The 18,062-nt window shown below is 35.0% G+C and overlaps 1 protein-coding gene across 1 annotated transcript in view; it reads left to right on the forward strand.

Moving 5' to 3' along the window:
• Positions 1 to 11,061, forward strand: part of LOC149240910 (plasma membrane ATPase 2-like) — an 89,841-nt gene extending 78,780 nt beyond the window's left edge. The window contains exons 2-6 of the mRNA XM_089370356.1: positions 9,842 to 9,925; positions 10,291 to 10,396; positions 10,501 to 10,644; positions 10,736 to 10,900; positions 10,994 to 11,061. Coding sequence (XP_089226482.1) covers positions 9,842 to 9,925; positions 10,291 to 10,396; positions 10,501 to 10,644; positions 10,736 to 10,900; positions 10,994 to 11,061 — 567 coding nt within the window. The remainder of the gene's footprint in view (positions 1 to 9,841; positions 9,926 to 10,290; positions 10,397 to 10,500; positions 10,645 to 10,735; positions 10,901 to 10,993) is intronic.
• Positions 11,062 to 18,062: the final 7,001 nt, after the last annotated feature.

Consider the following 18,062-nt stretch of genomic DNA (forward strand, 5'->3'; position numbering starts at 1 on the left):
TACTCTAAGATTTGGAGTCTGGGCAATTTGCAACCAGCAACAATATATTCCTCCTACATAAAAATACTAGACAAAAAAATTCTCCATCTTACAACTTTCACAATCTCTCTCTCAAAGCAACATATGCTTTAGCATCGATTGTTAGGAATAAAAAACGATGTGAAATGGAAATAAGTAACCAATAACCAAAATACAACTACATGGATGAGTTGTGCCTCATCTCAACTTCATGGTATAAAAAATGATGTGAAATGGAAATAAGTAACCAATAACCAAAAAATAACTACATGGATGAGTTGTGACTCATCTCAACTTCATGATGTATGCTTGGCCACTTCAGCTGAGCCTGATCACTTGAGGTAAGTTAAAATTGAGTTCACAAATGTTTTTATAGGCTTCATTACGTTGACATCTATGTCTCTTGGTTGTTGCAAAAGAAATAAAGTTGTTTGAGAAACATTTTTTGGCTTATAGGCAAGAGGAGTTCATATACAACCTTCCATCATAATTTGGTTTAAGCCACCAAAATATCACACTTTTTTTCAAGGGTAGTTACACAAGTCATTCTAAATTCTAGAAATCAGCATGTACAAGTTTTTTCTAGAAGTTGAAAAGGTCTCTTTATGGAGGAATCCTTTTTCATTTGTCTCATTTGTGATCAATAGCCCTTATTAAAACTTCTTGTAGGAGTAAGGCTTTCATAGTTTACTTGTAGTTTGATTCAATTCTTAAAAAACATGTTTTATTTGTATATTTTCATATGATTTTTTTCGTTGATCTTCACCATGACTGACGGGAACAATAGAAGTTTCAAAGCGTTCTTTCCAATTTTTGATTCAATGACAATTTTGTTACAATAAAATACTTGTCTATTTACTAATTCCCTATAGGGCTTTGTTGATTTACAATATATTATAATATGTCATTACAACACTAAAAAGGATTGTCTATTTGACTTACTCCTATAGGGTCACTAGTTATAGTCAAGAATGTTAAATTGACTTACTCCTATACGGTCACTAGTTATAGTCAATAATAATAAATTAAGCATATGATTGTTACACCTTAGTGGTGTGAGAAAGGGTTTTCATTGTTTTCCTTAACTAGGGTTTTGGAGAGCTAGGGGATTGCAATAGCGTGGTGATAATCCTTTGATGTGCATGAACTTCATCTTTAGGCATATTAATGAATTTTTTAACTATCCACTAATTTTTTAAATTGTAGATTTGATTGTCAACCATTTATATTCTTCATGGTGCATAATTTCCTATAATAGGGATGCAAGTCATTGGAACACATCGATGCCTTATCTCTTGAATTGCCTAGCCGATTAGGGGGATTAAGGAATGGAATCTTGTTTGTTGTCAACAATGTTTTTCTAATATTTCATAACAACCCTAAAGGATGAAAATTAATAGGGTTACTATTTAGGAAACCTCTTGTTTGAGAGGCAAAATTTATGTTTTGCATTAAAACATTTGAATACAAAATTTTTCTCATTATAGGTAAAATTAATGATGGAAAAGTATATGACTCTAATATCAATAGAATAGTGATTTGAAAAGGAATCAAAAGGTAATGGAAGGGTTTCAACAGTTTAGAAATAAATTGTAAGGGCATTTGCCTTGATTGGGAAATGGATTTTAGAGGATGTTAAATTATCCTAAAACGAACTATCTAGGCAAACTTATCAAATCTAGTTATTTGTAGGAATTATTAACTTTTGTATGCAATTTGAAATAGGAAATGAGAAAAACAATCATAGACAATTCATAATTATTTATGGTCTTCTAGATTGGTTCATCATTTAAAACAATCTCTACAATTTACAAGAGCTCCCTTACAAGGAAAATGGCTTTGAGAAATTAACCATGAATACAACAAACCTGAAAATTTCAGTGTTCATTGAAATTGAGGCAGGTTGCTCTCCAATCTATAAGACTGTATGAAATCTATATGGAGGATTGGTTGTCGTCTCTTTAGTCAACACTCGCTTCCTTTTGCTTGTTGTACCATTGTTGAAATATTCGCCAATGGCCGAAAATTAGATTATTTTTCTTCTTCTCTCACGTGACTTGTGAAATGAATTCTCTTTGTTTCTTTGCCCTTTCCATCTCTTTTAACTTTGACATGAGTTAAAAGCCTAATCTTCAACGGCTAAGGTCTAATCGTGAGAGAGATGGCTCTTTTTTAATTAAATCATAAAGTGACCCACTTTATTCACTTTTTAATTAAAAGTCATTTTAATGAAAAAACGTTCACTTAATTAATTAATTAATTAATTAAGTGAATTTCTAGAAAAAAACATAAGATACATTTAATGATGATTTCCATAAGTTGACACCCTCATGAAAACACCCGCCTGAGCTACAAACACTAACACTCCCTCTTAGCGAGGAAGGTATTTTCCACCATTCCAAGCTTGTCTCGGAACTAGAAAAACTTGCCCTTCGCCAAGGACTTGGTGAAAATGTCTTCCAACTACTCCTTTGTAGAAATATATTGGAGCTTGACTTGCTGCCATGTACCCTACCTCAGTTGAACTTAGTGCTATTGAGGTTTGGTTTCTTCTGAATCAGGAAATAACTATTGACCCCAAACTAAAGTAGCACCCAAAAGTGCTCATCCAATTTATATCACTGCCTTCCCAGTCTGAATCTGATCAACCCTGCAACCTCATACAATCTCCACCAAGACACTGCAATACATATCCTAATGTTCCTTGAAGATATCCAAGCAGGTGCTTTTCTCAATCCAATGAACCTCCCATGGTTACACTATGAACTAGCTCAGGGTGTTAACAACAAAGCTAATCTCTGGTTGAGTGTTGATTGGATACATTAATGAGAAAGTCAACTGCCGGTACTATCTTGAGTTAGCCAACTTTAAAACTGAAGAATCAATATTCTTCAAACCAGTGACCATTAGAGTGGCCATTGGTATGCTATCCTACTTCTGGAATCTCTTTAGCATCTATGGAGTGTACTTCCCTTGTTCGAGGAGGATCTCGCCTGGATGTTACCAAACCTCAAGTGCTAGAAAGTAATACATCGACCCAATATCCTTCTGTTGGAAATAATACTGAGAGGTGGGGGGTGAATCAGTGTTAAAAAATCAATAATTTTTCATTTCCATAATTAGATTCATATACACTACTTCAGTTAAGGGAACATGCGTGTACACGCCACTGTGTTTAATGCAACCAGCGTATATCCAGCAAACTTATGATTCAATTAATTCATCATATGTGGATCTTTAATCAGTGCATCAGAACTTCATTAACCATATAAACAGTAACTAGGTGCAGTAAAAATAGAACAGATCATCACACATAAGAAACACACATGAACAACAAGATATAAGGTGGAAACCAAATGTGGGTGAAAACCACTTGCTGCAATCGTCTCTGTCTTCTTTTAATAATAAGAATAATCTGTTTACACTTTTTGTACTAGTGCAGTCTTATACCAGTACGCAGGCTTCTACCTGCAGAAGGCTACAACCTTATCTTGTTCTCCAACTTCTACTGGAAGGGAGCTATGACCCCCTAGCTCTTGTACTAGCTGATATGTTTACTAATACATGGGTGTCGGCCTACAGAAGGCTACAACTTTCTCTTTTCTTCCAGGGACCACGTTTCATAAATTTTCAGATTGGATCCATCAACAACATCATTCAATCATCTGCATCAACCAATCTCCTTTTGAACCAACCACAACTGAATCAATCAATCATTCCATCAATCTGATCATTCAGAATGTTATCACCAAAATACAGTAACCAGAACCCAAGCAATAACCCAGAACACTGCAATAACAAACAGAAGCAACTAAAACATATTTTATAAGGTATACACTACTTCCTTATGTCGAACCTACGTGCATATGCACTTTCCTCAAAGCGAACAAGTGTATAGATCTACAAATAAAATTTATGATGTATACGTTGTTTTGATATGCAGAACTAGCGTGTATACTCTTATTTTCTAAAGTGAACTTGCGTACAGATCTGTAAAAGATGATTTAAACATAACAACTATTCCAGACTTTAGTCATACCCATAACATCATATTCATAGACTACAACATGTGCCAGTTATTCAGATACATGATCAAACCACATAAAGATAATTCACTTCAAGCATTAAGATCCTGATACATCATTAGATCTTATCCTTCATCAAGCGCTAAGGTTCTTCATCGGTTCAGATCAAGCACAACACCATAATCCAATAACCTGCATATTAGATCTCACACTATATCAGATATTCGATACTTGTATACTTGTCCTATGATCTTCTCCTCCTTTTATAGTTTTAGGCCTTTCTCAATACCATGGGACCAAAACCACTTAGGACCAATACCTTGGACCAAATACCTGGGGTCAATACCTCAGACCCGATACCTTGGACCAATACCATGGACCAAATATGTTGGACCAAACACTTAGTTTTCCAAGGTATACGCTCTTTTCCTTTTGTGAAAGTGCGTGTGTACGTATATGCGACTTGTATATAGTGAACCCACATGTATATGTGTTTTAGTAAATGGTGTACATGCATATATGTCTCTTTCTTCATTCTGTGTAGTCTGATCTGTAACTTTGTGCTGTGAACTTGTAGTATTGTGATCTATGATTTGAATGAGTTGCTTTCTGAACTGATTCCTTGAAGCTGCCCTACAATTCATCACATTTGTAAACACTCCTGTCATGCATTCTGTCACATCTGATATCTCCTTTGTAGATTCATCTAGTTACCATATACAAGAGAGTTGTTCTTCTACAAGTGGGTTGCCATCAAGTACAACACACGCATCATAATGCCAACACCTTCATCTCAAATTCTTACACTAGATATGACTTGCAAACTGCATTAGTCTCTCTACACCTCTTAGAATGAGATCGCCCACATAAAACACCAAAATTAGGGTCTCAGATCCTACCAACAAGAAATATAGGTTGGGATCTCCCTCACTCTTGGTCAAGCCTTTTCCCTACAAATAACTATCAATCCTCGCATACCAGGCCCTGGGCACCTCTTTGAGTCCATTCTAGACTTTAGAACATACCAGGATGATGAATGACTTGATAGAGAGGGTCCTGAGCCTTGCGGAGAGACCTCGGATGGTTGATGCTAAGACATCATCTCCTGAATTTGATGAGTTTGTTGACTTTTATGACGAGGAGGGAGATTTTATTGACGATTTCCTCGATGATGATGGGGCTAGGAGGGTTTCATTTGCAGTATGGGATGAGATTCAAAATGATGAATATTTGTAGAGACAAGCCAATAGGGAGATTGAGGAGTCTAGGGAAACAACAATGAGTTGTATGGCTTGAGGATCCAAAGTTGGAGAGATTAATTAAGGACAACAAGGGTAGGATATGTTCCTATCCCCTATTGTTGAGATACATTCCAAACAAATATGGAGGGGTGATTCTAGTAGCTAGAGGCATGCTTGTAGCATTAGATAGAGCATATTCAAGAGAGCAGGGTACATCATCAAGATTTGGAGTCAGATATGGAGTGAGGAAAGGTAGTCCTCAAGACTACCAGACTTCATCTTCTCAGTGAGATCTTGGAGATGGGCTCATCGTCAATTGCTCAGGGTTGCAAGTATAAAGATATGTGGAGTGCTTAGTAGAGGTACTTCTTGAGGAGAAGATTTGAGATGATGGATTTTATATGTTTGGGACGACATTGGGATGTGATGTGTTTGCACTTGTTTGGATGGCATGAGTTCTTGTGGAGTTGGCGCTATGATCAGATTAGCTACTTAATTAGCTAATGACATAAAGGGATCCAACACATGGCATTCTTATGAGAGAATTTGTAAGTTCACATGATTGATGTAGTGTTAGGAAATGATCATTCAACACATGATTCATGTAGTTTGATAGGACGTTGTTTGATGGCATGAGATGTTAGTTTGATGGGCAATATTCTTGAGGATGCAACACCTGGGTGCAGGATGGATTGCTAAGGGTGTTCGTTTTCTAGGATGACAACATCTTTGAAGTGGGGTAGGATGTTAGGGCCTTAGGGTTGACTGCCCCACAAGCGCCACAATTTTTTCTTGTCAAGTCGCAAGACTAGATAGACATAGCATGATTTGCAATGATTGTGTGACATTTTGATGTTTCTCAGTCAAAGGAGTCGAGATGAGTGTGCCCATGATCAAATGAGACAATTGAGAAGATTTCACATGACTTCAATGAGTTGAGTGCGGATAAGTTTGCTCAAGTGTTGAGCGCTTGCCCAAATTTGAGGTTTTCTATATGATGGATATAATGGGCCAAGTCATCCCAATCGAGCCCACACATCCCCACATTGGAGATTTTGTTGGAATTTCTAAGTCTAGTTGTTAGAAACCCTTCATGTACTTTCTGATTTATGTTTGCCTACTTGTTCTGATTAATTAACAAGTTATTTATCATGTAAATACTGAAAATAAATACAAGTACATGCTCAACACATTACAGATCATCAATTGAAGGAAACAAAACAAGCACACAAGTGACATTGTTGTTTTTGGACTAATGTCCCCGAAAAAACCCAATGCGGGAAAATTGGTGCGGCTATCTGAGGGTTTTAATTATTAAATAGTTTCAGAATACAATATGGGTGCAAAAACCTGCTCACCCAATAGGGAATAATCTCGACAGTCGTACCTCTCTACTCAAAATGATATATTCTGGTTGAAACCCCGGATAAACACTTTGGCAGATCCTAGCTCCAATCTACCCCATGAAAACTTCAACGTCTACCTCTGGGGACTGCGTTAGCGCTTCTTGGCCCAGCGTCAGCTCAATAACCCCTACGTCAACCTCTGCATCAACCCCCGAAGGAACTACGTTAGCCTCTAGAGCCTCTGCATCACCCACACTGGCTCTCTGAGGCACTGTGCATCTCCTGGCTGCCTCTACGTGGGCCCTAGCTGGTTCTCCGTGGCCTCTGGCTGGCTCTGTGTCCCTCTCTCCTGGCTTCTACATTGATTCTCCTGGTACCCTCTTTGCCTCTCTGCTTCTGTATTCACTACCCCTTAGCTGCAACTCTGATCACTCTTTCGACTTCCTCAACAAACCTTGCCCCAGAAAATAGAAATATTGATCAACTCGATGTGTTCTCCAAGTGACCCTCAAGCATTCTGTTATACTTTTCTCGTTGACAAATCAACGACCGAGATTAAGTCCCTAATCGACGGCTAAGATTAGATCTGGCTTGATACATGACTTTTGGACCATTCTAACACAGTTTTATATTAATTCACATTAATATTTTAATTTCCCTAAGTTTAGACTTAGGGACTCCATTAAAAATATTAATTATTTTAATATCTTCCATACTGTTTAGAATCTGCCCAAACCCTTTCTGGGTATTGGATATCTCATGTGTCTTAGCCTCTTCACCAATTTTCGTGGCTAGAGCACATCCGATGCTACCCAAAATCCACACTCCCTCTTAGCGAGCACTGTGCTCTAGTAATACTCCTCACTGAGCATCACTCCGATCATCCAGCATCAGTCCCTGTGTCAATGGTAGGGTTGTTTCCCATAACCTACATTTTTGCATCCTGTACTGCTACTCATGGCCCTGCCACTCCCACTGCTGCATCAGTATGGCAGCTCCCTCTCATCCTGGTGCATTGTGTTGCCCATAGCACTGGCACTGTTGCATTGCAACTCAATTACTGAGAAGTAAGTAACTAATCTTCCAAGTTTGACATCTCTGTCAGGCTAGAGACACCCACGATGCTGAAACTCCCTCTATCGCTGACAAGTGCTCCCTTTCTTACCTTTGTGCCACTGCAACTCATCTCGCACCATTGCACACCTCTCTGTTCCGTCCTGCACTGGTGCAACACTCTCGTGCTTCTCGCATTGTTGCCTCACGTTGTCTTGGGAATCCTGCACTATAGCTCCCTCTATCGCTCTAGCTACATTTGTCTCTATTGACATCCACTAGTACTGCTACTCCTCATTGGGGCTCCCGTAGTAAGGTATAATCCAAGAGGTTGGGTACCTCGAGGACCTTGCCCCTGTAGTCTGTCTGACTATAGCTCAATGTCTCCCCACTTCCGCTCAAGTGGTGTGTGAGCACTCATGGCACAGTCATCATCTGTCTCCACTTCCTTCTTTGCCCTTCTTGGCGCAGCTTTGGTCTCAGAGGCCTCTCCCTTTCTTTTCTTCCTTGGACACTGGGTTGCATAATGACCCAGCTCCCCATAGTGGAAGCATTTGACCTTGGAGAGGTCCTTCTTCCGCTTTTCCTGCTTTCCCTCAGATTCTAGGGTAGCATCCACTGCCTACTCCTTCTTTATTTTGATCCCCTTGTCATTGCTTCCCGTCTTGGTCAGCCTCCTGATCTCTTCTTGGCAAAGAGCCGCCCATAGTTCTTCCCAATCTGGAAGGGTCGCCCTACCCATTATGGTATGGAAAAACACCTCCCAGTCTTCTGAGATTGCATTCAGGGCTGTTCTCACCATCCATTTTGGATCTGGTGTGGGCCCTATGGAATTCAGTTGATCCCAGATCTCCTTTAGTCAATCGAGAAAGGTGTTGATGTGTTCTCCCTTTTGCATCTTCTATGACCACAGCTGATTTTCTAGGAGCATCTTCCTCTACACAGAAGTACGCTAATACAAATATGTTAGGGCCTCCCACATCTCTTGCCGTGTTCTTCTCAGCAATATGTGGTACTATATGGTCCTTGACCCCGTCAAGGATGATACTCTTAGCCCTTGCCATTGCATCCTCGTACTTGTTATTATTAGCCGGGTCAAATGGGACCACTATCGTCTTCAAGGCGAAGTGCTTGACATGATTTCTGTCAAGGATGGATAAGATTCTAGTTCAATTCATTGTTTTGTTGAATATCTATTTTTAGTATAAGTGTTTGAGTGTTTTCACATCAGCTTAGGAACGTGTAGGCATTGCAGCATATGCCATCAAGGCTGGAAGTTTGTTCGGTCTAATTGTCGAATTAGCAGTTTTCAAACACTGATCAGTAGGTTAATTACCATGTAGTTGTTCAATATGTACGCACTGGATTTTCTTGTCATCCTTACAAGTTTTTTCATGCGAATGGCAAGTTCATCAATAATTTTTTGGCAAATTAAATAATAGTATCAGCCTGCAAGTACTTTACAAACATCATCAGGTCTCTCAAAGAAGAACGAAAAATCTACGACAGAATGTTGCAAAAATTTGCACTAAGATCAATAAAATATTTTCTTCTTGATCTGCCCATTGGAAAATGACAAGAATTGGGGGTGGTCCAGTCTCGATGAAGGCCCACATTTGCAGTTGTGGTTTGATATGAACGTTCTCCACAAATGTTAATAAGATGGTGTTTCCAATGTTTTACTATTTCCTCAGAATTAAGCTCTGTTTTGTGTATACACCAGCGTATGCCTCTAATGAAACTGACAAAGCCTTAATCAGATCATCTAACAATGGCATAAGCTGACTTAATTGAGTAATTTGATTATAACATACTAGTTAAGCACAGTGACCCTGATTTATTGACAACATGGTGGCAAACTGAATATATTGACAAAACGTATGATTATGTAATCCAAGACTCCAAATCCCTGTAACTATTCAAAGATTCAATGGGCGTGACAGTTTTTTGCAAATTTGGTTCTACCATAATATTAGTTAGGACTGATGGTTTCTGGATGAACTATCAAGCAGTGGTCATGATCACTGATTTGAAAATTTTCCAAATCGGTTCACTTGCACAGATTACAAAAGCCACAGTGCTATGTTCCAACATGGTAGTTGGGACTTACCATCTTAGAGAGCTACAGCTTACTCTGACTTTGATTTTGCATTAACAGGCATTTGCTTTTAAGTCTTCGCTGAAAGCAAAGCGTCTACAATCTATTGCATCAGAGAAGGATCAATGCCGACTTCATCTGCCTGTAGTTGACCGTTCTATTGGAGAACCAGCCTATAATCTCTGATGCAGTTTCCATGGTAATCACAACACCTATACTTGTTAATGGATTAATTTATCCACATATATATAAACAAATTTTTTGAATACATATTTTTACACAATTATTTTTAATTTAAGTCACAGGCATGTCAACTTCTATGTGTTGAAAGCGATATGGTGACCTTGCCTTCAAAACATACAGTTATAGGTAAGGATTTCAAATTGGAAACCCTAGTCTTATGCCACTTTTAACTTGCATTGGTAATGGGCTGTATTGTTTAGAAAGTGCTTCAAAACTTATTTGTATACATTCTATTAAAACTGAAATGACCAAATACCTTCTGCTAGATTCTTAACCTCGCACATAATAAGCCACAAATTGACCGACGAGTTCATACAATTATTGATAACTTTGCTGAACGAAGACTTCGCTCTCTTGCAGTTGCATATCAGGTTAATAATATGGCTTCTTTTGCTTTATCCATGGGCTCAATCTTCCCAGTAAGTTCTTCTTGTTGATTATGTATATTTTTATAGCTATCTCAAAATATTTGCAACAAGTTCCAAAGGGCAAGGAGGAGAGTCCAGAAGGGCCGTGGCATTTTATTGGATTGATGCCTCTTTTTGATCCCCCACGCCATGACAATGATGAAACAATCACAAGGGCTCTTAATCTTGGTATAAATGTCAAAATGATCACAGGTATGGTGAGGTTATGCTGTCATCAGTTTCACTACTGTTTTTGTAATGCAACGAGCCAACATTTAACCATTTACTTGCAAATGTTCATCAGGAGATCAATTGGCTATTGCCAAGGAGACAGCTTGCCAACTGGACATGGGTACAAACATGTATCCATCATCCGCTTTACTAGGTCAGGACAAAGATGAACCAATTGCAGCTTCGCCAGTTGATGAATTGATAGAGAAGGCTGATGATTTTGCTGGTGTTTTCCCTGGTGAGCAACAATTATCTTTTACTTCTGTTTTTTTTCATTTCCTTAATTAGTGTTTGATTCCATATCCTTCCTGATTTTGACTGGTCATTGCAGAGCATAAGTACGAGATCGTTAAACGATTGCAGGCTAAGAAAGGCAGACATAGGAATTGTTGTTGCTGATGCAACTCATGCAACAAGAAGTGCTTCTGACATAGTCCAGTCAACAAACTGGCCCCATAGCTATTTTGTTACTATGTAATATTTGCATCCACTGTGAAATGATTTACGGCTGAGAGTACCTGCTTGCCTTGAGCGACTTATATGAATCACTGCTTTTAAGGTTTAAACATCGACTTATATGAATTATTGCTTTTAAGATTTAAAGATATTTTTCAGTATAGGCAATTAATTTTTCAGTCAACATTGAACAGAATGTTTATTTGTGGTTGAGCATTATTGAAAGGGATCACTTTGTATCTCCAAACCCTGTTCCTAAATCATTTTCTGCATTTCTGTTTAGCATCTTCATTCAAATAAAGCTTCTTTAAGTTCATAATCGTTCTTGTCATACCTGGACAGATGGATGCAAATGGTCGCTGCTCTGCAGCATGTAGGCCAGTCAACAAACTGGCCCCATAGCTATTTTCTTACTATGTAATATTTGGTTCACTCCATTTATTCTTTGACCTCTGCCTCCCATCCCTTCTAGACTTGGAACAATTTCCGCCAGCCCAACTTTTCCAAGTTCTGCACTTCCCTGCAGACCCCGGCAGGGACTACCGCCACGGCAATGGCTCCTTGTTCATTATCATTTTTAAAATTTAATAAAATTAAAATTTCACTATTATAATTTAAATAGAACATATTCTATAACTTATATAGAACATATTCTATAACTTATATGAATAATTTGTATTTGAATAAATAATTTAAATAGAACATATTCTACAACTCATATGAATAATTTATATAGCATATATTCTATAAACTTATAAATATAAAATACCGCAAGTTCTTTATATTGATTAATTTTTTTAAAGATATTATTATCAAGATTTTGAATATTTAATTTTATAACTTAATAAAATATAAATAAATAATTTAGGTTTAAGTTAGGGATATATTATAAAGCTTAGTTTTTCATTTAATATTAGAATGAGTAATTTATATATTTTAATAATTTAAATTATAATTATAATTATATATAATATTAATTATATATATATATATATATATATATATAAATTCTTTATATTGATTAATTTTTTTAAAGATATTATTTATTATCAAGATTTTGAATATTTAATTTTATAACTTAATAAAATATAAATAAATAATTTAAATTTAAGTTAGGGATATATTATAAAGCTTAGTTTTTCATGAGTAATTTATATATTTTAATAATTTAAATTATAATTATAATTATATATAATATTAATTATATATATATATATATCCCATATATAATAATGGTGGATTTAATTGTGAATTTGATATTTCTCCCTTCCCTCCATGTCTCTTTTTATGTGGGGGAATGACTAGACCAACACAGACAAGTTGGCACTTATTACTACTTGTGGACAGTTCCCACCGACCTACCTTAATGATATGATATAGGTCCATTATCACATCACCTTTATATTATTATAATCAAACTCCATGGAATGATCTGCATAGTCTACACTTCAGTTAAGCCAATCTCATCCGCAATCTGTTACAGGTCCATCAAAAGCATTTTGACCAACCGAACTATGAATAGCAACAGCATAACATTCCCTCAGCTGACTTGGACGGAGAACCAGATTTGAATATGACATGGCATGGGAAAGGTTGCCATGTCATAAAGTTTCTCACTTTGTGTGCGCGTCTGGATTTATTCTTAAATTATTAAATCTACATCATTTATAATATTTTTTAATTAGAAAAAAAAAACAAAAAAAATTCTAATAAGCATGGACCATGGGAAACACACGATGATAACCTTCTCCGCGGGAAAGGGGGAAACGGACTTCCTTCTCATTTTGCGAAACGACCATCCCCGCACTTTTTTCGATGGCGACGGATTCCGCGGCCGTATTTTCAACATTTTCATTACTCTATTGAAGAAGTGTATCTTCATTTACAGGATGATCAAGAACTTGGATCTGCTGATTCAATCATTGGATCGGAAGCTTCAGAAGCGATTGAATTCCCGTTTGAATCAGCAGATCCAAGTTCTTGATCATCCTGTATAAGGATCCCGAATTCAATCGATCGGATCGTAAGCTTCAGAAGCTCTGCGTGTCCATCAGTTGCTGGTATGAGCAATGCGAGGTGGAGTTTCGTATCAACGAATATAAGGATAAGGTCATTTGTGATATAGTGTCGCTGGATGCATGTGGGATAAGGTCATTTGTGATATAGTGTCGCTGGATGCATGTGGTATAAGGTCATTTGTAATATAGTGTCGATGGATGCATGTGGCATACTGCTAGGCAGGCCATGGCAGTATGTCACAGGTTATATCAGACGAGCGATGATGCTTTTAACACGCCACGCCCCACGCCTCTATGGAAAATGCATCGACCACTGCTCCGTCGCACGCATGAGGATACGAAATCATTAAATGCTCCGTCTGTTCTTTAAATAGAAAGCTATACTCTGGAAAGGGCTAAAAGGAGACCAATTCCACCCCACATTCAGTTGCCTCTCCATTGCTCAGCTGGGGACGCAGTGGAAGCTTATGACACAGACTGCTGGTGGCGCGGCTTCATCGTCAAATTGCTTACAGGCGCAGAAGAGGAGCTTTGGGCGGTCTACTTCCCTGACACTCGCACTCTCAAGGCATACCCCCATTCAGAATTACGCCCAGCTCAACATTGGCTCCGGGGAAACTGGGTCTTGGCGCCTCAGGTTCTACTCTTAACAGATATAACACTGATTCCTATAACAATGGGGTTTTCTTGGTACAATAATTCATGGAAGGTTTTTGTGATCTGGTGGTAAAAACTATTTGAATAACTATATTAAATTAGGGTTTCTATTATACTTAAGTAACGAATAATAAACCGTATGCAGGAAAATAGAACAGTGATAGAGCAAGTAATCCGGTATTTTGCTCTCCACAACTTGGAAGAAATTCCTTTCACATCACGCGGAGAAGGCGACGGAAAGAAAGGAAGACAGGCTGTCAAGGGAAGAAGAGGTTCTGGTAAAGGGAAAAAGTTGAATACGACTGTACGATTGTTAAGAGGACAGTGCCTGGTTGAAAAACGTTAGAATACCCAAAAATGCTGAACTGGGCCCTCTACTTTCAACTCTAAATTCTCTCGACAGAGTTGGGAACGCAGTCAAGAGAAGCGGGACTTAAGTTGATTTATATAATGAACAGTAAATCATAGCACTGGCAGTTTAGCTGGACAACAAGACACAAATGGGACTTGATTCAATATTTTGGACCACACACAAATTAATCTCAGTAATTTTTGTTCATGGCTAGATCACTGTGCCCCTTTTATTTTTATATAGGATTTCCACATTCAATAGATAAATTTCTATATTGTAAAGTCATGAGTGATTTTGACTTTAAATATTTTTACGCACTCCAAAAATCTTGGATGAATTTCTATTCTTCCACAGATTATGTGTTTTTTTTTAAAGAATTTTTAATGACTTGTACATGAAATCTTATCTTTTCAATACAAAGGTTGATCATTTCTTATTAATTTTTCTTTTCTCAAAAGAAAACTATACTTTTGACATTTCAACCTTGTCGAGCGCATTTAATAGTAAACCTTGTTAAGTTCACTTAGCAACAAATAAAAAGTGTATATGCTTTTATAGCTAAGAGAAAGATTTTTATATTTATATTTAAACATATCATTAGGTTACTTCAAAGAATTCACAAAATAGTTTAGAAAACAATAGAAATTTTTATAAGATTATGATAAAATTTGACAAAATTTTTTGAAATTCTAAATTACAGTTGTTAAATTTCAAGATTTTAGGTATCCCAATAATTTTTGATAATATTTTAATCATAAAAAAAATTAATTCAAACACTCTATCACTCTAATTTTTAAATTCTTTTCAAAAATTTTGAAAACAAATCCAACACCCAAATAAATTTGTGATATCAATATACCGCACCATATCAATTCATAAGAAAAATTTTATATTTAAAACTATCAACTCAGTGGAAACTCAAAAAGCTTTTGTCTAAATCATTATACAATGGTCAAGAAATTAACAATGTGCATAAAACTTTTCTCTAAATCATTATGCGTACAAATTCTAAGGATATGTATTCCAATACACAATGGTGAAGAAATTAACAATGTGCGTTAGCGTTGTTTACAGAAGCCACAAATTCGCCGGCATGGACGGTTTTTTGTTGGAATAATTTTGCCACAATTTCTATTCTTTTTTCGAGCTTGTTAATTCAGCTACTATACAACAGTACGAAGAAACGTGATTTAACAGAAACTTAATTGTAATTCATTTTTCATTATGATTACATCATTTTTCATAAACACCTACACCATTTAGGTAACCTTTCACAAATGTTACACATTTCAGGTGTTTTTTCTTATTCACAAGGGAACTCTGTTTTTTCTTATTTACAAGGGAACTCTACCTACAATTTATGCTTTCATGATCAAGATACTTAACCTTCTAAGAGCGGATTTTTGTAACTATCTAGATATATTATATATTCTCAATATAATACAATGCTGCTTTTTCTCTGGAAAAAACATTTCACAAATGTTGTTGCTAATGACAGTACGGAGAAACGTGATTTAACATGGACCATGGTATGCCTACATCAATTTTCATAAATATCTGCAGCACATTCAACCTTTCATAAATATCAAGATTTACTTCAACAACGCAGTTTAATGGTTAAATATTATTATTATTATATGCAATATTTGCTAGGATGAATTTAACTGCTTTAAAATATATTTTTAGTGTATAAAAAGATTTAGAGTTTTATGCCAAAATTAATATGAGCAAAACGTGTAAACTACATCTATTTGAACAATGTTCTTCGTAAATTTAATTATTAATCGAGATTTAAGAATATATAACATTTAATTTTTGTTTACTTTAAAAAACAATATACAGTTTTTTTTCCCGTGTAATTATTTAACCATCAATGAAACAAGATCATCAAACAAAGAACGAGTTTAAATATAAAGTATCAGTTTATTTTGTAATTTTTTTTAGCATTCATAGAATAGTGTTATCTAATAAATTTTAAAAAATTTTATTTTTAAAATTGTATTTTTTGAATTTATTTATGTTTTAAAGATATTGAAACTTTTTATTTTATATAGGCTGAATAACTTAAAGTTATAATTTTAACCATTTTTAGTTTGATTTTTAGTTAAATTAGTGAAAAAAATATGCCAAAAATATCCTAAATATAGAAGTGCATGAAATTAAATTGCTTGTGGGGAATAAGACTCTTCACAACCATTTGAATACTAAAGTCTATGGAGGTGTACATGATTTATTCCCTTTAGATTTGAACTTGTGACCTCTTATGAAGAAACAAATGTTCTTGGCATACTTGGTGATGTCACTTGTTCGAACTAGGCATCAACTCTTGAAAAAGAATATTTCCAACTATCTTCAATTTTCAATCTTTATTTTGGACATATGGGTGATAACATGGAGCTAGGTTACACTTTTTAGCGATGGAACAACTTCAAGGGCAATCAATTTTTAAGGGCTTGATCGAGTTGTTGAGGTAGTTAAAAATAGTTTGATTGAGCATTTAAACAAACCCTCAATCGAGCTCCTGTGTAACCCCACGTTAAAATCTATGTAAATATAGATAATGATATGCAAACTTTAAAATTGTAAGTATTTGATAGTTATAGAAAAACTAAATTTAATTACTAATTACATTTAATAAGTAATTAACAATGGTGTCGATTAATTTCTCATTACATTTCTACCTTTTTGGTGTATAGATTTGAAAAAAGATTCTATCCCACTTACAATTGAAATTGTAATATTTTTAGTAACTTAAAAATTAGTTTTCACTATATATAATATATAGATCCACTTGTTCAGGAAAAAAATGAGTGTAGTAATAATTAACATAGTTGTAATAATGGTAAGTTTTTGTGTATAGATTTGAAAAAAATATTCCATCCCACTTGTAATTGAACTTGTAATTTCATACTACTTAAAATATATATTTTATAAAATTCACTAGAGAGTTGATAATCGTAACTATTAAAATCAAACACACATATATATATACTTGTTCAAGAAAAAAATGTGTGGTAATAATTAACGTAGTTGTAATAGTTGTAAGTTATAATTACTATAGTTGTAATGGATGCAATGCTATCTGTTGTTATAAATCTTTCTCAACTTGTAGATTGTGATTGCACTCAAATTTGTGGGTAGTTTGCACACTTGCCAAGTATATATAGAAATATTTACTCTTGATTTAAATTTACAATATATATTTTTAAATAATAAAAACTTAAGGAAATCATAAATTTTAAAACATTATTTGACTAATTTGAATTTGAGTAATCTAGAATTAAATGTGCATATGAAATTATTTTTAAAATAATAATATTATAACATTTAGTTTAGATTTGTTTTTTTTATTCATTATAATTTGATTTATTTTTATTGAAAATTTCTATATAAAAAAATTATAAAATGATTAAGTATAAAAAATAGAAAAATTATAAAATGATTAAGTATAAAAATATGAAAAATTATAAAATGATTAAGTATAAAAATATGTGATATTTAAAATCAAAATAATAAACAAATTATCATTTTTAAGAATGTCAAACAAAGTTAAAATCTTTTATAGAAAGTTATCTATATATTATTATAATTATTTTTTGGTAAAATAAAATATAATTTAGATTTATAATTAAGGAAAATTAGAGTTTAGAATATATTTAAATATTTATAAAAGTTATTTCCGCAGAATAAATAAATTTTATAATTTGCTAAAACACAAGTATTGAGTAGCTTCCTTTTTTTCTTAGATAATTATGATACATCGATGGAGCTATAGACTCTATCGATATTTGAAATTTGAATTTCAAACACTGAGGGCTTAAAATATTTGAAATTTGAATTTCAAACACCCTATTCAGGGGTTAAAATATTTGAAATTTAAATTTCAAATATAGTGATTGATGGAGCTCTTGAGGGCT

Source organism: Pinus tabuliformis, chromosome 8, assembly GCF_031772625.1.
Source record: "Pinus tabuliformis cultivar Carrire ecotype Pingquan chromosome 8, CPIR1, whole genome shotgun sequence".
Classification (NCBI taxonomy): domain Eukaryota; kingdom Viridiplantae; phylum Streptophyta; class Pinopsida; order Pinales; family Pinaceae; genus Pinus; species Pinus tabuliformis.